This window comes from Salmo salar, chromosome 18, assembly GCF_965601325.2.
Source record: "Salmo salar chromosome 18, fSalSal1, whole genome shotgun sequence".
NCBI classification, from domain to species: Eukaryota; Metazoa; Chordata; class Actinopteri; order Salmoniformes; family Salmonidae; genus Salmo; species Salmo salar.
The window spans coordinates 76213108-76240788 of record NC_138308.1 but is presented as its reverse complement, the minus strand read 5'-3'; the positions used below and the strand labels follow the sequence as shown (position 1 = coordinate 76240788).

The 27681-nt window shown below is 42.5% G+C and overlaps 1 protein-coding gene across 6 annotated transcripts in view; it reads left to right on the top strand.

Moving 5' to 3' along the window:
• Nucleotides 1–280: 280 nt before the first annotated feature.
• LOC106577625 (multiple PDZ domain protein) overlaps nt 281–27681 on the top strand; it is a 69583-nt gene continuing 42182 nt past the window's right edge. For all 6 annotated transcript variants that reach the window (XM_082965140.1, XM_082965142.1, XM_082965141.1 and 3 more), the window contains exons 1-14: nt 281–384; nt 5880–5965; nt 8472–8638; nt 12426–12587; nt 12973–13112; nt 16724–16937; nt 17451–17579; nt 17944–18027; nt 18144–18248; nt 18830–18932; nt 19254–19342; nt 21886–22102; nt 23846–23926; nt 26255–26334. In XM_082965140.1, the coding sequence (XP_082821266.1) occupies nt 5950–5965; nt 8472–8638; nt 12426–12587; nt 12973–13112; nt 16724–16937; nt 17451–17579; nt 17944–18027; nt 18144–18248; nt 18830–18932; nt 19254–19342; nt 21886–22102; nt 23846–23926; nt 26255–26334 (1587 nt within the window). In that variant the 5' untranslated portion in view covers nt 281–384; nt 5880–5949. The remainder of the gene's footprint in view (nt 385–5879; nt 5966–8471; nt 8639–12425; nt 12588–12972; nt 13113–16723; nt 16938–17450; nt 17580–17943; nt 18028–18143; nt 18249–18829; nt 18933–19253; nt 19343–21885; nt 22103–23845; nt 23927–26254; nt 26335–27681) is intronic.

Here is a 27681-nt window from a genome sequence, read left to right as displayed (position 1 = left end):
AAAATACAAAAAACTTGCCTTTTGCAATACCCATGATTATAAAAATAGACCCCCTTATAAAATTGCCCAATGCATATGAAATAAATCCCCAATCAAGTCTGTCTGAGTGCAATACTTGAGATGATTGAGATGCAGAACAGCAGGCTGCACTTTAGGCCTAGTTGTCATGGTATCCACCAAGCGGCGCTTGTGACCTCCCAATAAACTTCCACCGTCTCTCCTATAGCTGGTCTCGATCTCAACTCTCGGTGACGCTGTTGCTGCGAATGTCTATTGAATATCGAGTTACAATACGCCCCATCTTTAAGCCCAGTCTATGCGCCGTTAGCCGGAGTACAACAGGACACGTCCTGTGTAAGCCGCCAGCCAAGGGTCAACGCCTGTGTAAGTTTCCTTCGTTCCTATAATACTCCTTTCAATGCATTTGACAAGATAAAAGTTAATAAGCGTTTCGGATACATATGTAACGCTGAATTCCGAGTTTGGATTTTGAGCAACAGTGTTGCTATTGTAAAGGCTACGTTCTCTGACTCTCGCGCGGTCAATGTTTCCAACGACATCTGTATTTTCTCTCCCATAGCCTATATGATATGTTTATAGTTTTGTGGGAATGTTTCAAGCACTTGGGCGGTTTCATTACGTTGTCACAACGTTATACAACGTCTTTGGCGTCTCTGATAATGTCGAATACCTGTTGATTCAATATCCTGAAGAAGAGATGGAGAAGGAGGGGGAGTTGAGAAAAGCGGATTGTATTCATTGCCTTCTGTTGCCGAGGCGAGGCTAGATTTAAAATAATACTATATAAACGTATAAACAGACAGTGCCGACACTTGTACAAACACATTTCAGTTTGTTAAATATGCCTTGAGTGAGCGGTGAACGAAAACTATACTATAGTGGTGTTATGGATCCATAGTTAGAACTATCCCAGCTAGCACATAACGTTTCTTAGAGCTTGGTAAGAGCCAGTGGCGTGTATTGATGGAGGCCATGGGAAGCCAAGCTTCCCACAAAAAATTACCAAGAAAAAAAAAAACATAAAATGTATCTTTCATCTCTGTGTTTTCATAATTGTCCTTAAATTCACAAGAGGCTGAATGTAACGTAAACTCACTCACTTTTGTACATCGCCTTGGTCCGTACAATTGACCTTATTTTAGCACCCCAAAAACAATACTTCTAGATCAACTGTAATGTCAATATCATTGTAAAGCACAATTTCTCCCCTTTCCAACAAAATTAATGACATGACCTCCACGCTGCCCGTTTCTGCATAATTCAAGAAGGCAATGAGCTCCTTCGGGTCTTTTAAAAATGGCGGGTGGGGAAGCGAAACTAATGCGTGATAGTGAGAAGGAGAGGAGATGTGTGGGAAAACTGCTTTTTTTCACTCAATCTGGCCAACTTATCACCTTATCGTGTCTAAAATGTAAATAAAACACTATAAAGAGTTTATATAATGTGCCATTACATACCTATTTGAAGGTTTGTGTCGAATTTCAATCGGGTTTTTAGGGCGGGGCTAAAGTGATCTTCAGAAGTAAACAGCGGCTTTGAAAGTCATGATCGCTTACAGTGATGACTCAAAAAATGACTAGGTATCCCCCCCTTACCCCGTCACTGTCCATTTCTTGTTTTTAAACGATGAGAGAAGTGTTACACCTGGTGGAGAGAGATTGTAAGACAGAAATAGTTGCTTTATGCGTGCTGTACGTTACGGCATGACACGTCACGATGTAACGGAGGGTCAGTTTTTTTCAACTTTTTTCCAATACTATAGAGCCATTACCATGTCGATCAACGCTTGAATAGAAACGTAGTTCACACCCCAGATTTGGAAGTCAACACAGTCGCTACAGTCCCATTCGTTTTCTTTGTAGCCTCATTTGAATGGATCAGAATTGCTGTTATAATCATTGCCCAGTATGAAGAATTAAGTAAAATCCACAAGTCAAAATCCCTAACTCCATCCAGCTAATTTAGGAAAGGGCTGATTTTAGCTATCTATCCACCAAAGTTAAAAAACACAACAAGAGAAAAAAACTACATTTGTTGCATATCATTTGATGTTTTGCTCTAGATGTGATGTGATTAGTGTGAAGCCAAATCCAAAACAGGCTTCCCTTGACACTTTTTTTGGGTGTGCCAGGACCATTCACAGTTGAGCTCACTCAGTTTAGCTCAAAGCTGATTGGCTATTATATTATATTTTTTGTAAAGTTTTTTTTAATCAAGGGTGGACAAATGCTCTCTGGCTTCCCTTGCATGCAACGCTACGGCGGAAACAATCTCATGGGCTACACATACAGAGACAGAGAGGCTCTGTTTCGCTCGCTCAGATGCTTTCTCTGGGGAGATAACGTAAACTTACCCCATTCCGTACAAATGTGCGCAACACACACACACACAGAAATCAGAACCATGGACAGCCAAATAATATTTAGCCTACGTTGATTGGACTAAATTGTTTTTGGTGTCTTTTAGTTGTCACTGTATTAGACTAAGCAGAGGTGATTTGATGATGCTGAAATGGTGCTGGAATAGTGGATGCAGCTTCTGTTTTCTTTGTGACTTGTAGTTACTCTCCATGGTTCTAAATAGTTGTTTAGTAGTCTGAAAATGTCAAACATTCACTTGCTCAATGGGGGGGGGGGGGGGCATTTCATTACTTTACAGAACGTTTTTAAAAGTTCAAACATGCTTACATTTAATAAAAATGTTGGTGATGTTCTAGGAATGTTCTCCATCTGGTTTGTTCATCTGTGGGAATTTCAATTCTTCAGCATTACATTTTCTGCAGGTTTCCTCATGGTTATATTTAGTCATGTTCTCAGAACATTAAGAAAACGTTCCATAAAAACCATAAGAAAACATTAGTGGCGTTGTAAGAATGTTATTTAAAAAGCGATAAATTCCGTTCTCAGCTTCAACAAAACTCTATTCTCGATCTTGTTAAGTGTGTTCAGGTGTCTTGGCCACGCCCACTTATTAACCACACCTTATCTTATGGACAGACGTTCCGCTAGCGGAACCCCTGGCCAACAGCCAGTGAAATAGCAGGGCGGCAAATTCAAAACAACAAAAATCTCATAATTAAAATTTCTCAAACATACAACTACTATACACCATTTTAAAGATAATCTTCCGTTAATCCAACCACATTGTCCGATTTCAAAAACGCTTTACGGCGAAAGCATAACATTAGATTATGTTAGGACAGTGCCTAAACAAGAAAAAACACACAGCCATTTTCCAAGCAAGGAGAGGCGTCACAAAACCAGAAATACAGCTAAAATTAATCACTAACATTTGATCTTCATCAGATGGCACTCATAGGACTTCATGTTACACAATACATGTATGTTTTGCTCGATAAAGTTCATATTTATATCCATAAACCCCATTTTACATTGGCGCGTGATGTTCAGAAAATGTATTGCCTCCAAAACTTCCGGTGAATGAGCACATCAATTTACAAAAATACTCATCATAAACGTTGATAAAGTTTACAACAGTTATTGAAAGAATTATAGATACACTTCTCCTTAATGCAACCGCTGTGTCAGATTTCAAAATAGCTTTACGGCGAAAGCACATTGTTCAATATTCTGAGTACAGAGCTCAGCCATCAAAGCAAGCTATACAGTTACCCGCCAAGTTCTGGAGTCAACTAAACTCAGAAATAGTATTATAAATCTTCACTTACCTTTGCTGATCTACATCGGAATGCACTCCCATGACTCCCACTTCCACAAGAAATGTTTGTTTTGTTCGATAAACTCCATATTTATGTCCAAATACCTTCTTTTGTTCTCGCGTTCAGATCACTATCCAAAGGCAAAATGTGCGAGCACAAAACCCGAGACGAAAAGTCAAAATGTTCCTTTACCATTCGTAGAAACATGTGAAACGATGTTTACAATCAATCCTTAGGGTCTTTTTAACATAAATCTTCGATAATATTCCAACCGGACAATAGCGTATTCATTACAGAGGAAAAAGAAGGAGCGGCGCGCCTGCATGAGGGCGCCTGTGTGGGCGCGCGGTAAACAACTCACTGGTCCCAGGCTTGAGACAGCTCTTATTCTCTGCCCAGTAACAGTAGAAGCATGAAACAAGGTTCTAAAGACTGTTGACATCTAGTGGAAGCCTTAGGAAGTGCAAAATGACCCCACAGACACTGTAGTTTGAAAGGCAATCAATTGAAAAACTACAACCCTCAGATTTCCCACTTCCTGGTTGGATTTTTCTCAGGTTTTTGCCTGCCATATGAGTTCTGTTATACTCACAGACATCATTCAAACAGTTTTAGAAACTTCAGAGTGTTTTCTATCGAAATCTACTAATAATATGCAAATATTTGAGTAGTGAGTAGCAGGCAGTTTACTCTGGGCACGCTTTTCATCCGAACGTGAAAATACTGCCCCCTATCCCTAACAGGTTTAATGAGTGCTTGTTTCCTTTGAAATTTTCGCTTACATTCTCAGAATGTTTCCATTTTACCGGTCAGGAAATGTATGGCTTCGTTCCCAGAACCAATTGGAAACCAAAAACGTATGTCCCACAACTACAAAGAAACCAGATGTGCTAGCTGGTGTCCCTAGAAGAAAACAACTTCAAGAAACCATTAACCTATTAACTGTCAATCTGTTTGTCCAAACCAAGTGATAGGCCCTAAATAAAGCTTGAAGTTGTTTCTATTTTGGTTTCAAACTCGTTTTTATATTGGGTGACAAAAATGGCTATTGTCTGTAAGTTTATAGACATTTGCTGTAAATATTGCCTACTGATAGGCCTATAGGCTATTCTATGGCTGATAATGCCATGAGAATTGGTTATTCAGCATATGCACCTGCACCTAATGATTGAGCTAATATAAGATTTAAGCAAATGAAATAATTAAGATCCTCCCCATACCACTTCTCATTGATAATGGATCAATGCAATTAAAGAAACTGTTTTCTATCAATGTGCTTGCATGGTATGACTGGAGTGGGTATGACAAGGTTACAGAGCAGTTAGTAAGACGATTTACTGTATAACAACTAAATATGCAATATTTAACTTCCAGGTATTGTACCTTTTGATGTATAAAAAATGTCTCAATATAAAAGGAAGACATTTCATTCACATTAGAACATTGACTTCATCTGCATCACTTAACCTTTCAGTTTTAAAAGCATCACTGTGCCTTGGTATAGTAACACACAACTTATTTCTGAATGTATTAGTGGATACTTGATTTACAGTAACTGAGATGTGATATGGCTATTGATTAGGCTACTGAGCATAGAAGCAGAACACCTGCCTGTTTGGCCTAACATGCATAGTTAATGACTTTGCCAAGGCCACACAGATGACTGGCGGTGACATACATGTCACAAAGCCATTGCCAATGTCAGTTAAGGCCCCAGGAATGGCAATTGGCAAATGTTAATCCCTGAATAAGAGCATTAGTGAAATACAAAGGCCCCATCAACCTGCATGTGCCTAGTAAATACCTACTTCTTCTAGTAGTATTGTAGCACCTGCACAAAACCTTTGTTCTGTAATGTAGCAGCTCTCATCTTTAGCATAAAAAAAAAATATTCAGCATAAAAATGTGTATTTTATATTATGTCCTGTGAAGTATGACAATTCAGAGAGTAGACTGCTGAGATATTTTAATTGTCGGTCAGTCTTTTAAGAGCACACTGGTCAGAGTGTACATGGATATCAACACTGAATGACTAAGTAGCCTATGTGATAATGATTGACAAAAGTAGCATTGCAACAACACTCGTAATGGTTTCATGTTGATTTCATATTCATTTGGTCAAAGGTCAAATAGGGGGTGCTCATATAGAGGGTGTGTAACACATATGTATATTTTGCAGGCCTTGACTACGTGAAGAGTAACACTCATTGTCTGATAGGCAGCTATCACATCTACCAGGAATAAAAGACATGATTGAGACAATGGGTAAGTGATCAGTCAATGTGTGTTAGAAAAGTGTTGATTGCTAGCGTTGTCAGTTATGTCCAAGGTCTCACAACAAGAAAACAGGGAGAGGTGATAATGTTTTGATGAAGAGAGGGAATTAGATTGATGTTATTATTTATTTAGATAACGTTACTCCCCATCTCCCATCCAAACATAAAAAATCCGGACTAGGCCTCAGTTATTGTAAAATCACCCTATTTCTCTAAGAAACACAGACCCTGAGGAGAATCCTTGTTATGCACGCCCGAACACCCCGCTACGAAAACAACAACGAAGTACCCCCGAAGGTACAAGCCGTTAACAAAGAAATGTGTCTGTCGAGACTCTCGTGTTATTGGTTTGTTTACTGTCTCTGCACAAAGAGGTGGGCTAGCTCTCAGAACGAACAGTGCTTTGGAACTCGTGCACGCCCTATTAGGTGAGAGTCACAGTCCGCGGGCTTTGGAAATTGCCCCGTCCAAACCCATCCTTGGCTAACAAGCCGCTTTGAGGAGGCGAGAAGAGCTTATGCAGGGTCGAGCAAGCAAACTGGAGGACCTTTTTTCTCCGGTTGCCCAGTCCGGACCTGTGCGTCTCTCGGCCGAGCCAAAGCTAACAGCAAATCATTGTTATTCTGAAAGAGAACATCATGTTGAATGGAAGTTAAGCTAAGCCTCAGGGTGGTCTTTCTCTCACCCCCCCCCCCCCCCCAAGAATCATTCACATAGTGCTTCACACATTAGCAAGCACGTGTGTCAACAGGAGCATGTGTTACTTACAGTAGATAAGACTTTAGAAGTCAATTGTAGAATAGACTTCACATTCCTTCAAAACTGGACCCCTCAGAGGTGTATTCTTAGTCACCTCCTGTACTCCCTTTCACCCACGAATGCGTGGCCCGCACACGATTCCAACACCATCAAGTTTGCTGACGACACAATGGTAATGAGACAGCCTACAGGGAGGAGGTCAGAGACTTAGCAGTGTGGTGCCTTGACAACAACCTCTCCCTCAACATCAGTAAGACCAAGGAGCTGATTGTGGACTACAGGAGAAAGAGGGGAGAGCACGCTCCCATCCACATCGCTGTAGTGGAGCTGGTCGAGAGCTTCACATTCGTTGGCCTCCACATCACTAAGGACTTAACATGGTTTACACGCACCCTCACATTAGTGAAGAGGGCACGGCAGCCACTCTTCCCCCTCAGGCGACTGAAACAATTTGGCATGGGTCCTCGGTACCTCCAAAAAGTTATACAGCTGCGCAATCGAGAGCATCTTGACTGACTGTATCACCGCTTGGTATGGCAAATGCACCGCCCTGGACCGCAAAGCGCTACAGAGAGTGGTGCAGAAAGTCTAGTACGAGCTGAGCTCATCCAGGACCTCTATATCAGGTGGTGTCAGGGGAAGGCCTGAAAAATTGCCAAAAAATCCAGCCACCCTAGCCATAGACTGTTCACTCTGCTACCGTCTGGCAAATGGTACTGAAGCATCGGCTCTCGGAACAGCAGGCTCTGAGATAGCTTCTACCCCCCAAGCCATAAAACCGCTAAATAGCCAGACTGCTAAATAGTCAATGAATGGTACCCAAACTATCTTGCACTGACCCTACGCACACTCACTAGACTATATACACACCATATATGTGTTATTTCATAGTTTTGTTGTCTTCACTATTATTCTACAATGTAGAAAATAGTACAAATAAAGAAAAACCCTTGGATGAGTAGGTGTTTAAACGTTTGAGTGGTACTGTACACTTTCAAACTCATCCTATGCTGCCTGCTGCTACTCTGTTCTCTATTTATTCGTATTATTGTCTATCCTGATGCTTTGTCACTTTACCCTGCCTTCATGTACTTTTCTACCTCAAATACCTTGTACCCCTGCACATTGATCTGGTACTGATACTCTCTGTATATAGCTCAATTCTTTTGTGTATTTTATTCCCCTTGTGTTACAATTTTTTATTATTATTGTTTATTGCATATTTGGTAAGCAGTGGAGGCTGCTGAGGGCAGGACAGCTCATAATAATGGCTGGAATGGAGCAAATGGAATGGCATCGAACACATGTAAACCATGTGTTTAATGTATTTGATACCATTCTGCTCTAGCCATTACCACAGGTCCGTCCTCCCCAATTAAGGAGCCACCAACCTCCTGTGTTGGGAAGGGCTTGTAAACAAGCATTTCACAGTAAAGTCTACTTCACCTGTTGTATTCGGTGCATGTGAAATAAATACGTTTTGATATCTCAGCAATCCATCCTAAATGAACACTGCCAACAAAATAGGAACTCTTGGATGTTTAATTACAGGATGTTTTAGAGATGTCAAAGGGGGCATGTCGGCCTCCTATCTAGCTGTACTCAACTTCTAAAGAATTTCAAAACATTTGCGTTGATCACCCTGCATGTTCATACTGATAGCTAACCCTCTCTTCCACTCTTCTCCACGCGGCTGCCTCCCCATGCGGTCACTGGACTATGCAACACTTTTGCAGATACCCAGCGTGCCTTGCAGGCAGTGGAGCGTCTCCAGGCCAAGCTGAAGGACCGGGGGGAGGTCCCCACTGAGGAGAAGCTCAGCCTGCTCAAGTCAGTTCTCCAGAGCCCCCTGTTCCACCAGATTCTGGCCCTGCAGAAGTCTGTCCAGCTCCTCAAAGACCAGGTGGGTAAGATCAGGTTTCTCTTGGGTGTTGGGATGTAGGATCACTAAGTTAGTCAGCTAACTTTGATGAACAATATCAAATATACAGTGCCTTCAAAGTATTCACACCCCTTGACTTTTTCCACATTTTGTTGCGTTACAGCCTGTAAAATCTAAATATATGTAAAATATACTGAACAAAAATATGAACGCAACATGTTGGTCCCATATTTCATGAACTGAAATAACATTTGTTTTCATCCCTGTTAGTATTTCTCCTTTGCCAAGATAATCCAGCCACCTGACAGGTGTGGCATGTCAAGAAGCTGATTAAACAGCATGATCATTACACAGGTGCACCTTGTGCTGGGGACAATAAAAGGCCGCTCTATAATGTGCAGTTTTGTCACACAATGCAATGCCACAGGTGTCTCAAGTTTTGAGGGAGCGTGCAATTGGCATACTGACTGCAGGAATGTCCACCAGACCTGTTGCCAGAGAATTGAATGTTCATTTCTCTACCATAAACCGCCTTAGAGAATTTGTCAGTATGTCCAACCGCAGACCACATGTAACCACGCCAGCCCAGGATCTCCACATCCATCGTCTGAGAGCAGTCACCTGGACAGCTGATGAAACTGAGGAGTATTTCTGTCTGTAGTATAGCCCTTTTGTGGGGGTAAAACAAATGTTGTTTGGCCTGGCTCCTCAGAGGGTGGGCCTAGGCCATCCCAGGCCCAGCCATGTGAAATCCATAGATTAGGTGCTAATAAATAGTTCTCTCACGTCACCCCGCTCCTCCGCTCTCTCCACTGGCTTCCAGTTGAAGCTCGCATCCGCTACAAGACCATGGTGATTGCCTACGGAGCTGTGAAGGGAACGGCACCTCCATACCTTCAGGCTCTGATCAGGCCCTACACCCAAACAAGGGCACTGCGTTCATCCACCTCTGGCCTGCTGGCCCCCCTACCTCTGAGGAAGCACAGTTCCCGCTCAGCCCAGTCAAAACTGTTCGCTGCTCTGGCACCCCAATGGTGGAACAAGCTCCCTCACGACGCCAGGACAGCGGAGTCAATCACCACCTTCCGGAGACACCTGAAACCCCACCTCTTTAAGGAATACCTAGGATAGGATAAAGTAATCCTTCTAACCCCCCCCCCCCCCCCTTAAAAGATTTAGATGCACTATTGTAAAGTGGTTGTTCCACTGGATATCATAAGGTGAATGCACCAATTTGTAAGTCGCTCTGGATAAGAGCGTCTGCTAAATGACTTAAATGTAAATGTAAATATATTTCAATTGACTGATTTCCTTAAATGAACTGTAACTCGGTAATATCGTAAAAATTATTGCGTGTTGCGTTTATATTTTTGTTCAGTATAATTTAATTTGAGATTTTTTTTGTCGCTGGCCTACACACAATACACCATAATGTCAATGTTGAAGCTTAAATAAGTTCAGGAGTAAGAATGTGCTTAACAAGTCACATAATAAGTTGCATGGACTCACTCTGTGTGTAATAATAGTGTTTAACAGGATTTTTGAATGACCTCATCTCTGTACCCCACACATACAATTATCTGTAATGTCCCTCAGTCAAGCAGTGAATTTCAAACACAGATTCAACCACAAAGACCAGGTAGGTTAACCAATGCTTTGCAAAGAAGGGCACCTATTGGTAGATGGGTAAAATAAAAGCAGACATTGAATATCCCTTTTGAGCTTGGTGAAGTTATTAATTACACTTTGGATGGTGTATCAATAGTAGATAAATGTGTTAATGGCATAGCTTCAGACTCAGGATTGACCATGTATGGTCTTTGCTACGACAGTATTATTATGTCTGGTAGTTGGGAATGAAATAAATTACTGCTACCTATTTCAATCTTGATTTGGTCTGCGTTGAATCCAATTGAATTATTAGGGCTCCAGACAGATTTAGCTTTTTTTTCCCCCTTCTCAAATCATGTATTACTGTGGTCATATTGCAGTCCGAGTTCATCTGGGCACTTTTAATAAGGTTACATAAGCAGACAATACCAGGAAAAGCCAAAAGGCCTCCTCGGTTTTCTAGGGCCCATGAGAAATGTAGATTTAGTTTTTGCCCAAGAAAGAGCTCTGGTTAGGTCACTGTGGGAAGGGGCCAGGGTGAGCGCTTGAGACAGAAAATATGTGAGCGATGCAGTGGGAGTTAGGGGGGTTGCTATATCTTTTCTTTTTTTTCAACCCTGAAGGAATTCAGATTATAAAATCCTTGCAGGCATTTTTTTTTGTGCGCCAGTGCTTTATAGCTTATTTCAGCAGTGTCACATTCCTTAGCACAATGTAGCAATCCATTCCACACAGTATAGCATGGGTAACTGTGTGTGTGGCATGCTAAACTATTGCTCTTCCACCCTACTGTTTTCAAGCTAAAATAAATGAGTAATGGAGTCTATGTTTATAGATAAAGTGAATCAAAGAAAACATTAAATCATGTAAATTCAATTTAGAGGAACAGAGATTAAGCTGGGATTTTGCAGTACAAATAGACTTTCTGGCTTCCTTAGGCGAAACCAATTTGTAGGAAAGCTGTAGTTAGTGTTTTTGTTGTCAGTCAATGCCTAGACCCACACACAGTTTGTCTGTCTACCCCTGCCAGTAGTGCCTAGCACTGTCAGTGTCGCTATGGCGACAGGGCCTGCTCGCAGAAGAGAGAGGCTGCCGCCGTGTGAAGTGGGGCAGAAACAATTTCTTAAATGTGCAAGAACCAAACTGGAACTTTAATCCTCTTAGCCCGGCTGGCTAACAAAGCTTGTGTATGGGACAGCAACTTGAGCGCTACGCTAACTTAGCCGAGCCTGCAGGGTTTTTCTCTTTACAAAGGCTAAAACCTCACCATACTGGCTGGATGATATGTCAGCTAGTGTGTCCAAAATGCTTCTTCAATATGCTAAGCACAAGTTCAAAAGGGCAACCGAAGCCTAGGATGCTATATTTCAAACAAAGTTCTCATGAAGCAATGTGCTAGTCCTTTTGGATCACATTCAAACGAATCATAAACAAACATTAGAGCCAATAAGCAAATGAGATTCAAAAACATAGTTTTACACATTGTCTAATTCATGTAATCCATTAGTCACAAAACCACAGTGGTTGCAGCCCATTTATTGAGTAGCATATCAAGGCATCCAGATGGCTATGATGGAAATATTACATTGGTGGCAGAGTCATTGTTGGATCAGCTGAAAGGCTATTATCGCTGAAGGATTAGACTGCTATAGATCCAGCTAATCACGGCTGGGTAACGAGCTGGCCTGCCTCCCCCGCTCCCAGACTTAGTTTGATTTAGGGAATTCACGAAATTAGCCTTTGTTTATTTTAACAGCAGTGAAGGCAGGTTTTTGGTTAGAACTTGATTGGATCGGCTTGTGTGGCCTTATTTGGGATATTAGTGATAGTCACTGCAATGCATGTGTGTAACAGTGTGACAAGTAACCATGGTTTGTGTTGATATATTCAAAAATAAAGCTGTAATTTTGTGGATTAAGTCTGTTTCTTGCGAGATGTATAATTCCTACCATCACAACATTGAATATATTTGATTTCAAATAATTGGTTATAGTGTTTGTGATCATGACTCTCTTCAATCAAACAACTGCCACAAATTCAATAAACAGCACTTCAAACTATAACAGCCAACAGCTTTTAGCAGCTGCTCTTTCTTATAAACAATACGGAGTTTATACAGTTTGCCATATATCAAAATGTTGCAAAACCTAGAATTCTTGAATGCAACACTTGACTGTATTTCCATTGATGGTTTCAGGGTGGTGTCACATCAACACTTAGCGGTGACCTGAGTGAATGCTACACATCAGCCCAGGCCAATGGTGGCCATCTTGCCTACCCAGAAGCCTCCACTAGTACACAGGTCAATGGGAAGCAATCGCCTGAGGAGTTTGAGCACATCATTCGCTCCATGGCTCAGGTAAAGACATGTTTGGATAAAACGCAAGCATGTCATACATTTTGAGTTATTTCATCACAACAAGTAACTTTCTTTTAGATACACAGGTACATATTTCATTATATGGTTGATTGTTTTTGTTTCATATTTGACTTGACTTTTGCACAAATGCTGTTGGTGGTACTATTTCTCTACATCCCTAGATGGTAAAAAATGTATTATCTCCAGAAATGTATCTTGATAATCACAAGCAAGGCTGGTTACACTCCCGGTCAAGCTAGCTAAATATTCAAAGACCAGTGCGCACTACACTACGCTGTGAGGGCTAACGTGTAGTGTGTGTGTGATGTATATGGGTACATTTGTGTGTGTGTGCGTGTGTGCATGTGCGTGCGTGTGTCTCTAGGGGCGCTACGTGACGCACATGGAGCTGGTGAAGCCGCTGTCTCGGGGTCTGGGCTTCAGCGTGGTTGGCCTGAGGAGCGAGAACTGTGGAGAGCTGGGCATCTTCGTCCAGGAGATCCAGCCCGGGAGCGTGGCCCACTGGTATGGGAAAGTTAACAAGGGTCATCCCCAGCAGATAAATCTGGTTGAAATGACATCATTATAACCAGAAACCCAGTTTTGCCTACTGGGTCAACCGTTGATTATCTATTGTGTTAGTGATGGGCTGGAACAAAATGCATGCCCACCCTGTGGCGGACAAATCTGGTTGAAATGAAGTCATTAAAACCAGAATCCCAGTTTTTACACATTCCAGCTGAATCAACAGTTGATAATCGGATGTGTTAGTACTGGTGTGGAACAAAAGCCTGCCCACCCTGCATCTCCCCAAGACCATAGTTGGTGACTACTGTCTTTTTCGACCTGCATCTTTTCAACTGTGAGATTATCCGCATTTCTAAGTCTTACAGCCCGTTAGATAATCAGCTGTTGATAATCAACTATTCAATAATGAATTTAGTTGCACTGAGGCTGCATCCTAATGAACTATGTTTGACCTCGAGTCATCAATGAAAACTTAACAATATAAGACTTTTTAAAGGGATAGTTCACCCAAAATTACATATTGGACAAAACTACTAAAATGTTACCACTTACAGCTCTAATATGTAACTTTTTGGGCGACCTGACCAAATTCACTTAGAATTGTGTGTTATAGATCTGTCATTCTCATTGAAAGAAAGTTTAAGAAGCAGTAGATCTGTTCTATCTGTGCTATATCTATGCTTCAATATTTTTGGTTATGGAAAATATATTTCACAGCGCTTTAGATGCTACAATAATTCTCTACACTATACTTGCTTGTTTTTTTCACATAAACTGAAATTAAATGAACTATTAGAATTTTAGCAACCAGGATGCCATACTGTAATTTTGGTGAACTATCCCTTTAACCTCTCTAGGGGATTCGTCCCACACTATTCAACAGCCAGTGACAAATCAGAGCGGCAAATTAAAAACCACAAAATGTCATAATTCAAAGTTCTCAAACATAGGACTATTTTACACCATTTTATAGATACACTTCTCCTGAATCGAACCACGTTGTCCGATTTCAAAAAGGCTTTACAGCGAAAGCAAAACATTAGATCATGTTAGGAGAGTACATAGACACAAAAAACCACACAGCCATTTCCAAGCAACTAGCATGCATCACAAATACCCAAAACACAGCTAAATACAGCACTAACCTTTGATGATCTTCATCAGATGACACTCCTAGAACATCATGTTACACAATACATGCATTTTTTTGTTCGATCAAGTTCATATTTATAACCAAAAACAGCATTTTACAATGGCTCGTGACGTTCAGAAAATATTATGCCTACAAAACTGCCGGTGAATCAGCACACCGATTTACAAAAATACTATTCAAAAACCTTGATAAAATATTAAATTGTTATTCAAAGAATTATAGATAAACATCTCCTGAATCCAACCACGTTGTCCGATTTCAAAATGACTTCACGTGGAAAGCACACTTTGCAATAATCTGAGTACTGCGCTCAGAAAAAGACATCAAGCAATAAAGATAGCCGCCATTTTTGAGTCATCTAAAAGCATAAATAAAACTAGAAATATTCGCTTACCTTTAGTAATCTTCATCAGAAGGCACTTCCAAGAATCCCAGGTCCACAATAAATGTTGTTTTGTTCGATAAACTCCATAATTTATGTCCAAATAGCTCCTTGTTGTTCGCGCGTTCAGTTCAGCTACTCCAAATGTAGGACGCGCAAGGAAAATGTCACGAAGAAAAGTTAAAACAAAATCTATTTACGTTCGTTCAAACATGTCAAACATCAATCTTTAGGGCCTTTAGAACGTGAATATTCAGTAATATTCCAACCGGACGAAACCAGTGTCTTGAAAAACGTTTTTGAACGTGGAGCTACCTCTCGCGTGAATGCGCATCCCATTCGGGGGGTCACCAACTTCTCAGCCTTTTCATTCGGTCTCTGTTCATCATAGACGACTCAAACAACTCTCTAAAGACTGTTGACATCTAGTGCAAGCCTTAGGAAGTGCAAAATGAACCCTAACTCACTGTCTGTTAGAAAGGCAAGGACTTGAAAGGACTACAAGCACCAGAATTCTCACTTCCCGGTTAGATTTTTCGCAGGGTTTTGCCTGCCATATGAGTTCTGTTATACTCACAGACATCATTCAAACAGTTTTCGAAACTTCAGAGTGTTTTCTATCCAAACCTACTAATAATATGCATATTCTAGTTCCTGGGCCCGAGTCTCCTCTGCTCTCATCCTTCTAGACCTATCTGCTGCCTTTGATACTGTGAACCATCAGATCCTCCTCTCCACCCTCTACGAGTTGGGCATCTCCGGCGCGGCCCACGCTTGGATTGCGTCCTACCTGACAGGTCGCTCCTACCAGGTGGCGTGGCGAGAATCTGTCTCCGCACCATGCGCTCTCACCACTGGTGTCCCCCAGGGCTCTGTTCTAGGCCCTCTCCTATTCTCGCTATACACCAAGTCACTTGGCTCTGTCATATCCTCACATGGTCTCTCCTATCATTGCTATGCAGACGACACACAATTAATCTTCTCCTTTCCCCCTTCTGATAACCAGGCGGCGAATCGCATCTCTGCATGTCTGTCAGACATATCAGTGTGGATGACGGATCACCAGCTCAAGCTGAACCTCGGCAAGACGGAGCTGCTCTTCCTCCCGGGGAAGGACTGCCCGTTCCATGATCTCGCCATCACGGTTGACAACTCCCTTGTCCCCTCCTCCCAGAGTGCTAAGAACCTTGGCGTGATCCTGGACAACACCCTGTCGTTCTCCACTAACATCAAGGCGGTGACCCGATCCTGTAGGTTCATGCTCTACAACATTCGCAGAGTACGACCCTGCCTCACACAGGAAGCGGCGCAGGTCCTAATCCAGGCACTTGTCATCTCCGGTCTGGATTACTGCAACTCGCTGTTGGCTGGGCTCCCTGCCTGTGCCATTAAACCCCTACAACTCATCCAGAACGCCGCAGCCCGTCTGGTGTTCAACCTTCCCAAGTTCTCTCACGTCACCCCGCTCCTCCGCTCTCTCCACTGGCTTCCAGTTGAAGCTCGCATCCGCTACAAGACCATGGTGATTGCCTACGGAGCTGTGAAGGGAACGGCACCTCCATACCTTCAGGCTCTGATCAGGCCCTGCACCCAAACAAGGGCACTGCGTTCATCCACCTCTGGCCTGCTGGCCCCCCTACCTCTGAGGAAGCACAGTTCCCGCTCAGCCCAGTCAAAACTGTTCGCTGCTCTGGCACCCCAATGGTGGAACATGCTCCCTCACGACGCCAGGACAGCGGAGTCAATCACCACCTTCCGGAGACACCTGAAACCCCACCTCTTTAAGGAATACCTAGGATAGGATAAAGTAATCCTTCTAACCCCCCCCCTTAAAAGATTTAGATGCACTATTGTAAAGTGGTTGTTCCACTGGATATCATAAGGTGAATGCACCAATTTGTAAGTCGCTCTGGATAAGAGCGTCTACTAAATGACTTAAATGTAAATGTAGTAGGCAGTTTAATTTGGGTACGTTTTTCATCCGGCCGTGAAAATACTGCCCCCTACCCTAGAGAGGTTAATTGATGTCTTGTGGGAATATTTTTTATCACGAGAATCCTCCTGTTCCCACAGCGATGGGAAGCTGAAGGAGTCAGACCAGATCTTGGCCATCAACGGTCAACCCCTGGACCAGACAGTGACCCACCAGCAGGCCATAGGCATCCTGCAGCGAGCGTCTGAGTGCGTGCAGCTCACCATAGCCAGAGGACCCATCCCTCAGCTGGCCAGCCCCGTGGTGTCCCGTACCCCCTCCGCTGCCAGCACCCTGTCTGCCCACTCCAGTGCGGTGAGGGGAGTGCACACACAGAAGCTTGTGGAAGCATACACGTATATAAACACATTAGCACACACACACACACACACAAACATGAGCACACTCACATTCTGTATACACACACAAACTATAGTGTCTCACATTCCCGGGGGAGCTAGCGTAATGCCTAACCTCTAGCGTGATGAGGAACACAGACGGTTGTATAACGGTAGTTCACTGGGGAACACACACAGCAATATTCAAATTCCTTCTTTGAGCACTTAACATATTCCTTCTCGCTCCTTGTGGCACAAAGAGCCTCAACGGTGTATCTCTATCACCCTGTTCTGTGTTGTTTTCTTTACATCCTCCCAGGTGGTTCCTGGAATGATGTTTCTTCATTTCCTCTTCATTAGTCCTAGTTGTTCTCCTTGGACGGCATACCTCTCTTTTACCCTGAGGGTTACATCCTATACGTAGTAACCTTCCTGTAGTGAATGTTTTGAGATCCGTATCTGACGCTCCACTCTCTGTGTCCCTCCTTAGGCCCACTGGAATCATGTGGAGACCATGGAGCTGGTCAACGATGGGACAGGCCTGGGCTTTGGCATTGTAGGAGGAAAGACCACCGGTGTCATTGTCAAAACCATCCTGCCTGGAGGCATCGCTGATCAGGTGACTACATTGTCATGGATGCACCACACATTGGTATTTAGAGGATTTGCAAGCAGGAACCAACTGGGCAAAAATGGTTTGAATCAACGTTTTTTTACACGTTATTTCAACAACAACAAAAAATCCATGTGATGACGTTGAATTAACGTGGAAAACTGATTGGATTTGCAAAAAGTCCTCAACGTAAGGATTTCCCTAAATCCAATGTCAGGGTGACGTTTTTGGTTGAATTCACGTTAGTTGACATCTCAACCAAATTGTTATAAAAAATAAATGTTGAACTGACATCTGTGCCCAGTGGGGAATCTTGGTTTTTGTAAGCCATACCTACTAGTAATAACCAACTTTCCTACCTTGTACTTAGGATGGGCATCTGCGCAGTGGGGACCACATCCTCAAGATTGGGGACACTGACCTATATGGCATGGGAAGTGAGCAGGTGGCTCAGGTACTGAGTTTTGTATTGAATTGACTACTGATAATGAGACTTGTCTGAGACTTTTAGACATACGACATTGAGACTTGACTGAGTCTTGACAAAAACTTCTCAATTTTATAATCTAGGTCCTGAGGCAGTGTGGTAACAGAGTGAAGTTGGTCATCACCAGAGGCCCTCCAGAGGAGACCGCCATCGTCCCAATGGTGTTGCCCACGGTCACAGAGCAACAGGTACGACAAGACAATCGTGTGGGTGGATGGGTAGGGGGGGGGGAAGGGTGAAGATGAGGTGGTTTTATTAGGTTTGTTTCCTTAAAAGGTTATATTTACTAATGACTAGGATAAAGGGCACATGGTTCTGTCTCTCTTTCGTTCCAGCTCTCTTCCCCTCAGAGATAGGTATCCAGTGAGAATAATTCGTGACACGTGACATCATCTGTGACTCAGCCTCAGAAGTCACAATGTTCCAAAAGGCTAACAACTGGAATTCGCTGTCCATTATCAAGCAGTATTAACCATGAACCTTATCAACATTCCATGACTCACACTCCCAAACTAGACTGTATATTCTTCTCTGTACACAGTCTCAGTAACCCCATTGCTTGATTGCCATTTTTAGTTGACATTCATCAAATAAATAACATAACTCATCTGGCTGACAGAGTTGATGCATAGGTGAGGAATGCTTCTTGGTAAATTGGTAACAGCACGTGGAATTGGGGGAATTCGGCACCCGCCCCCTCCACTGTGCTCTCTGTCGGCCATTTTGTAGAATGTAGAAGCTGACTCACTCTTCCTCTGTCTCTTCACAGGGATACGAGGAAGAGGAGGACGAAGCGTTCGACGTTGGGCTGACCAAGAACGCCCAGGGTCTGGGAATCACCATCGCCGGCTATGTGGGGGACAAAAATTCTGGTAAGACTTGGCAGCCTTGTTTACTGCTGGAAATAGTTTGGTTTTATTTATTTTCTAATTTATTCACTCTGCTTGGGATGGAATGAAACCACTTGGGAAGGAATTTACTTTAAAGAGTCCCATAAAATGTCTGTAGCAAAGAGCTATGTAGTGACACTGCCTCTTCTTGGGAAATTGTGAGTGTTTCTGACTTCTCTAGAACACTCATACTGCAGATACAGTTTGACAGTTAAAGGGCGTCTCTTGTACTGTATAAAGGATACTGCTTGTTTTAGGAATGTTATCCACACATGGTCATTGTGTCTATTTTGCCATTTTCAGAGCCCTCTGGTATTTTCGTGAAAAGTATAACTAAAGACAGTGCGGTAGAGCAAGACGGCCGGATCCATGTTGGGGACCAGATCATAGCCGTAAGTGTCTTAGACTATCCTCAACTCTTTTATTTATTTACATTTTTGGTATATATATATATATATTCACTTTCTGACTTGAACAGATCAGATAGAGAGTGATTGAAGATGACAGTGGGGAAAGATGGATAGGAATTGTGCAGTAGGCCAGAATGGAACCTATGCCAACACCAGCGGCCCTAAGCGCTAGACCACCCCAAGCCACACCCTTCAGATGTTTTATCAGCCGTTATGTAAATTTCAATTCCATGCCAAAGTATAAAATAAAGTGTGCAAGGATATTTGTCTCTCATTTTGAATAATATGGAGCTTTATCTATAGATAATGTGTGGAGATAAAAAATCTCCCATATTTGAATAATTTAGCTTCAACTGAGATTTATACACACTGTTCCAGGGCCGTTACGGTGACCGTATTACCGCCTCCCTGGCGGTCACGAGTCATGATGGCAGTCAAATTCCACGTGACCGTTTAGTCATGGTAATTAAGCTTCTCCAAGCTCTGATTCTGCTGATGGTCATTAGTAGTCTACCAAACTTGATAACTGTCTGGTACTCAGCACTCTATTGTACCTCTAATCACTCTGACGTCAATGCAAATGTAATCAAAAATCGAATCAAATACTTAATGAGAGCCCATTAGCTCATGTTGCGCAACATTTCTATAGACTATGCAATTGAGTGAGAAAACAGAGTGATGGCCTCTATTAAAAAGAGCAGGATCCATCAGATTTCTATAGGCTAGGCTTACTATATTTATTTCTCAACTTTTCTCATTTTAAGCACATTGCTTCGCTTTACAACAGGAGTATAGCTTACATGGCTGACATTGAAAATGAACCACAGGAAAAGCGTCCTCCATTTGCTATTTTCGAGACAGGTGCATGAAAATGGTTAATTCTAAATCAAAACAAATTTCACACATACAGTACGAGTCAAAAGATTGGGCACACCCACTCATTCCAGGGTTTTTCTTTATTTAAAAAAAATTCTACATTGTAGAATAATAGTGAAGACATCAGCACTATAAAATAACACATATGAAATCATGTAGTAACCAAAAAAGTGTTAAACAAATGTATATTTTATATTTAAAATTCTTCAAAGTAGCCACCCTTTGCCTTGATGACAACTTCGCACACTCTTGGCATTCTCTCAACCAGCTTCGTGAGGTAGTTGTCTTCAGTTGTATCCTGTGTGAAAGATCCGATCACGTGACTGCATTGGCTAATAAGAATGTAGCTATCTTAGACAGCCATGTGAGTTAGAGGTGCTTCGGAGCACGCAGGCGGGAAAAGGGAATTATTATAATCGACCCAAGGGCACAACGGCCCTGGCCGCAAAAGGCATAGATTTTTTTAGGGGGCATTACAAAGGGGATGCCGCCTGGAAATTGCTTGTCAAATTGTGAATGAGAGACTGATGAAATGTGTGCAGCCTGCGCAAATAACAAAGCAGAGTTCATGCCTTACATGCTACTGTTTTTAAATCATCATTAGAGTCGCATAATGCAGCCTTAGAATGTGTTAAAAATACAAACGTTGGGCTATATGTTTTGATCACAACTAAAGTTGCATAAAGAACTATAAATTAAGCATATAGGAGGACCTGTTTCTTTGTTAACTGGTCAACACAGAATAGCCACATGTGCACACTCCCTCAAATCTTTTGGAGAAAACATCCTTTCAATTTTATTCAGCTATGTTCAATTGTATTCTTCATACTATAAATTAATGCCACGGAATTCTAAGAGATTCTTGTCTGCTAAATTAACTAGTGTAGCCCACAGCCATTTGGCATAGCCAGATCAGGACCTAACATAAGGACAACTCCGAGTATACTGTTCTGTTCTCCTGAAATAGACTTCATTTTCTTTATATCATGTTTCTTTAGACCTGTCAAAAATACATTATTGATTTATTGGGATGGTATAGGCTAAATTACATTGATTTATTAGACTTTTTAAAATGTACATGTTCCAAAGGTCTGAATGAGTGGCTTGTAGACTATGCGTGGAAGCCAGGAAATGCATCATTTTTTTCATGTTAATTAACGGTCAATTACCGTGAGACCGGCAGTTATTTTCTTGACAATCACCGGCTGACAAAATGTCATGACCGTCACAACCCTAGTCATGACCCTAAATTGAGCACTTACTATTAATGTAAAACCCTTTGTGTTACATCCTGAATAAATTAATGGATTTGAAGCATGAGCAGATCTTCCATCATGATTTGTTTTCTTGTTGTGATGTAGGTTTGACTATTGGGTGGGACTATTTCTGTGTGTATGGGTGTGCCTGGTATGGGTGTGTCTGTGAGCTTGCTTTCCTATTCGTGTGTTGTCCTGAGAATGTATCCCATAGACTTGGATAAATGACTCACGTGCCACAAAGGCTGTTTAAGTATGGAGAAAGATCTCATTGACGCTTTCCATGCTGTCACAGAAGCCAATATGACAAAGATGCAAAGAAGAGCACTCTAAGCACTCTATTCAACTCCATGATGTATCCATAATCATGACATGGATGATCGCCCCCTGCAGGTGGACGGTAATAACATCCAGGGCTACACCAACCAGCAGGCCGTGGAGGTGCTGAGACACACGAGCCAGACCGTTCACCTGAAGCTGATCAGGCGAGGCTTCCGTCCAGAGGATATCCCACCCGCTGTGGTGCCCAGTGTGATCGTAGTCTCACCAACCCCAGGGGGCAGAGACACGACACTGGAGAGGACAGATGTTGTGGACGCCACCACTCAAGGTACCTGTGGACAAAGGGTTTGGGCCATGTTCATTAGCAGGAAATGGAAGAAAACTGACTTAAACAGGGAGGGACTACCTGGATTTGTCCAATTAAAAAACACACTCAATTGGGTTTTCCGCTACAAAGCATTTTTAAATGTTTTCAATGGCGTGCCCTAATGAACATGACCATGACAACTGAATCTTTGATTGACAGTCACATATACCTCCAATCACAGTAGTCTATATTCAAGCAAAACACAGTGCATATATACACGACCGTTCAAAAGTTTGGGGTCACTTAGAAATGTCCTTGTTTTTTAAAATAACATCAAATTGATCAGAAATACAATGTAGACATTGTTAATGTTGTAAATGACTATTCTAGCTGGAAACAGCAGATTTGTTTTATGGAACATCTACATAGGCGTACAGAGGTCCATTATCAGCAACCATCACTCCTGTGTTCCAATGGCACATTGTGTTAGCTAATCCAAGTTTATCAATTTAAAAGGCTAACTGATCATTAGAAAACCCTTTTGAAATTATGTTAGCACAGCTGAAAACCTTTGTTCTGATAAAAGAAGCAATAGAACTGTCCTATCGACTGGTTTAGTATCTGGAGCATCAGCATTTTTGGGTTCTATTACAGGCTCAAAATGGCCAGAAACAAAGTATTTCTTCTGAAACTCATCAGTCTATTCTTTTTCTGAGGAATGAAGGCTATTTCATGCGAGAAATTGCCAAGAAACTGAAGATCTCGTACAACACTGTGTACTACTCCCTTCACAGAACAGTGCAAACTGGCTTTAACCAGAATAGAAAGAGGAGTGGGAGCCCCGGTGCACAACTGAGCAAGAGGACAAGTACATTAGGGTGTCTAGTTTGAGAAACAGACACCTCACAAGTCCTCAACTGGCAGCTTCCTTAAATAGTACCCACAAAACACCAGTCTCAACATCAACTGTGAAGAGGCGACTCCGGAATGCTGGCCTTCTAGGCAGAGTTGCAAAGTAAAAGCCATATCTCAGACTGGCCAATAAAAAGAAAAGATTAGATGGGCAAAAGAACACAGACTCTGGACAGAGGAACTGATTTTTAGATCAGAACTGCTATTCTGAGAAGCTTGATAAATACAGCCCCTGATCACATCCCTGGTGACGCTGCAGGGCTGTGCCTACTTGAGGACAGTACACATAACCACAACATTGCCCTAACTTTAATGGCCTCCATCTACGTAAGGATGGTGAAGCTTCTCTCTACTTGTATCTTCTCACCACAACCACAGCTCCAGATTTAGAAGGCTTCGCGCTCCGCCCTGCTTTAGGAAACCCTGAACTCCTTTAACCCCAGTAAACATACGCGTAGGAAAATGCATGACAAAATCAAGTCACATTTTATTGATCGCATACACATATTTAGCAGATGTTATTGCGGGTGTAGTGAAATAACACAACAATACACATAAATCTAAAAGTACAAACACACATGTGCATGCACACACACACACACACACACACACACACACACACACACTACCCATAATAACACAACCCGTGACGACATAGCCAGCATGTTTGGAGCTGGAACCAGGACTAACTGAAGCAGACCTCTGTGTTTGTGTCTTTACCATACAAGACACGATGCACAACCCATGCCATCATAACCACCGTGTTCGGGCTGGGAGCAAGATTACTTAACCAAGAGCTCTACAAGTGTGTATGTGTGTATTGACATGTATATATTGTGTACCCCGGTGCAGATAAGAAACAGTACCAGGCATTGAGTGGGGAATCTGATGTCACCAATGTGAAGGATCAGTTAACTGAGAACACCAGAGACGGTAAGTGTATCCACTCCCCTGTTATCTGGGGTCCTTTACTAAGTATAGCTAATGGATTGGAATCTGTTTAAAGTATGTATTGTTGTGAGGACTGGTTTTAGGCTACTGTGCATTTCAAAAGAATTGAACCAATCCACCTGTAGATGCTCAACAAACTATTAATGCATGTCTATAGATGTTTTCCCTGTTGTAAAAATGTTGTTGACGTGGTTTTGATCGTTTGTTGAGCATCTACAGATGGACTATCCAAATGAAGTGTTACCACACATTTCAAATATAATGTGCATGTAGAACATAAGGATCTGTATGTTTTCTCCATTATTTTTATATATATATATATATATATATATATATTCTTCACATTAAAGGGTAAATGAAAGATCCTCTGAAGTGGTTCTTAAAGTAACGCCTAAACTCTTTCAAGTAGTGCGTTTTGAAGATGTCTAACTGTAGCCTACCGCTTGCTGTGACTCATTGAATCAATCAGATGGGACATAGTAGTTGGTTGAATGTACTTTAAACGTCATTCTATTTAAGTCTACACTGAGTGTACAAAACGTTAGGAACACCTTCCTACTATTGAGTTGCACTCCCCTTTGCCCTCAGAATAGCATCAATTCGTCGGGGCATGGACAACAAGGTGTCAAACTTTCCACAGGGAAAGCTTTTGACACCTTGACTCCAATGCTTCCCACAGTTGTGTCAAGTTGGCTGGATGTCCTTTGGGTGGTGGACCATTCTTGATACACACAGGAAACTGTTGAGTGTGATAAACCCAGCAGCATTGCAGTTCTTGATACAAACCTATGCGCCTGGCACCTACCCCGTTCAAAGGCACTTAAATCGTTTGTCTTGCCCATTCACCCTCTGAAAGGAACACATACGCTACTGTTCAAAAGTTTGGGGTCACTTAGGAATGTCCTTGTTTTTGAAAGAAAAGCGCTTTTTTCTCCATTAAAATAACATCAAATTCATCAGAAATACAGTGTAGACATTGTTAATGTTGTAAATGACTATTGCAGCTGGAAACGGCTGCTTTATTTTTAATGGAATATCTTCATAGGCGTACATAGGCCCATTATCAGAAACTATCACTCCTGTGTTCCAATGGCACGTTGTGTTAGCTAATCCAAGTTTATCATTTTAAAAGGCTAATTGATCATTAGAAAACCTTTTTTGCAATTATGTTAGCACAACTGAAAACTGTTGTCTGATTAAAGAAGCAATAAAACTGGCCTTCTTTAGACTAGTTGTGTATTTGGAGCATCAGCATTTGTGGGTTCGATTACAGGCTCAAAATGGCCAGAAACAAAGACCTTTCTTCTGAAACTCGTCGGTCTATTCTTGTTCTGAGAAATGAAGGCTATTCCATGTGAGAAATTTCCAAGAAACTGAAGATCTCGTACAACGCTATGTACTACTCCCTTCACGGAACAGTGCAAACTGTCTCTAACCAGAATAGAAAGAGGAGTGGGAGGCCCCGGTGCACAACTGAGCAAGTGGACAAGTACATTAGAGTGTCTAGTTTGAGAAACAGACGCCTCGCAAGTTCTCAACTGGCAGCTTACATTTAAGTCATTTAGCATTTACAAATTGGTGCATTCACCTTATAATATCCAGTGGAACAACCACTTTACAATAGTGCATCTAAATCTTTTAAGGGGGGGGGGGGGGGGGGGGGTTAGAAGGATTACTTTATCCTATCCCAGGTATTCCTTAAAGAGCTTCATTAAATAGTTCCCACAAAACACCAGTCTCAACGTCAACATTGAAGAGGCGACTCTGGGATGCTGGCCTTCTAGGCAGAGTTCCTCTGTCCAGTGTCTGTATTCTTTTGCCCATCTTAATATTTTCTTTTTATTGGCCAGTCTGAGATATGGCTTATTCTTTGCAACTCTGCCTAGAAGGCCAGCATCCTGGAGTCGCCTCTTCACAGTTGACATTGAGACTGGTGTTTTGCAGGTACTATTTATTGAAGCTGCCAGTTGAGGACTTTGGAGTCATCTGTTTCTCAAACTAGACACTCTAATGTACTTGTCCTCTTGCTCAGTTGTGCACCGGGGCCTCCCACTTTCAAAAACAAGGACATTTCTAAGTGACCCCAAACTTTTGAACGGTAGGGTACATCTGAATTGTATCAAGGCTTAAAAATACTCATTTAACCTGTCTCCTCCCCTTCATCTAAACTGATTGAAGTGGATTTAACAGGTGACATCAATAAGGGATCAAAGGTTTCACCTGGATTCACCTGGTCAGTCTATGTAATGGAAAGAGCAAGTGTTCCTAATGTTTTGTACACTCAGTGTATGGTATGTTGATGTTTTTAAGAAGCAAAGCTAACAGAGGATGAAGAGTTGGAGCTGAAGAAGAAGTGGCAGGAGACTCTTGGCCCCAGCAACGAAGTAGTGGTGAGTTAACAGAAGTAACATCCACCCAAACAAAGCCTGTCTCTACTAAATGATACATGGTTGTACTTTTTCCTGTTTTACACATGATATTGCAATTGTATAGATGGAAAAGCACTGGTTGCAGAATAAAAACATTATTATATGTGTTGTAAATAAAAACATTGTTCGTAAAAAAAAAAAATCAACTACACTGCTCAAAAAAATAAAGGGAACACTTAAACAACACAATGTAACTCCAAGTCAATCACACTTCTTTGAAATCAAACTGTCCACTTAGGAAGCAACACTGATTGACAATAAATTTCACATGCTGTTGTGCAAATGGAATAGACAACAGGTGGAAACTATAGGCAATTAGCAAGACACCCCCAATAAAGGAGTGGTTGTGCAGGTGGTGACCACAGACCACTTCTCAGTTCCTATGCTTCCTGGCTGATGTTTTGGTCACTTTTGAATGCTGGCGGTGCTTTCACTCTAGTGGTAGCATGAGACGGAGTCTACAACCCACACAAGTGGCTCAGGTAGTGCAGCTCATCCAGGATGGCACATCAATGCGAGCTGTGGCAAGAAGGTTTGCTGTGTCTGTCAGCGTAGTGTCCAGAGCATGGAGGCGCTACCAGGAGACAGGCCAGTACATCAGGAGATGTGGAGGAGGCCGTAGGAGGGCAACAACCCAGCAGCAGGACCGCTACCTCCGCCTTTGTGCAAGGAGGAGCAGGAGGAGCACTGCCAGAGCCCTGCAAAATGACCTCCAGCAGGCCACAAATGTGCATGTGTCTGCTCAAGCGGTCAGAAACAGACTCCATGAGGGTGGTATGAGGGCCCGACGTCCATAGGTGGGGGTTGTGCTTACAGCCCAACAACGTGCAGGACGTTTGGCATTTGCCAGAGAACACCAAGATTGGCAAATTTGCCACTGGCACCCTGTGCTCTTCACAGATGAAAGCAGGTTCACACTGATCACGTGACAGAGTCTGGAGACGCCGTGGAGAACGTTCTGCTGCCTGCAACATCCTCCAGCATGACCGGTTTGGCGGTGGGTCAGTCATGGTGTGGGGTTGCATTTCTTTGGGGGGCCGCACAGCCCTCCATGTGCTCGCCAGAGGTAGCCTGACTGCCATTAGGTACCGAGATGAGATCCTCAGACCCCTTGTGAGACCATATGCTGGTGCGGTTGGCCCTGGGTTCCTCCTAATGCAAGACAATGCTTGACCTCATGTGGCTGGAGTGTGTCAGCAGTTCCTGCAAGAGGAAGGCATTGATGCTATGGACTGGCCTGCCCGTTCCCCAGACCTGAATCCAATTGAGCACATCTGGGACATCATGTCTCGCTCCATCCACCAACGC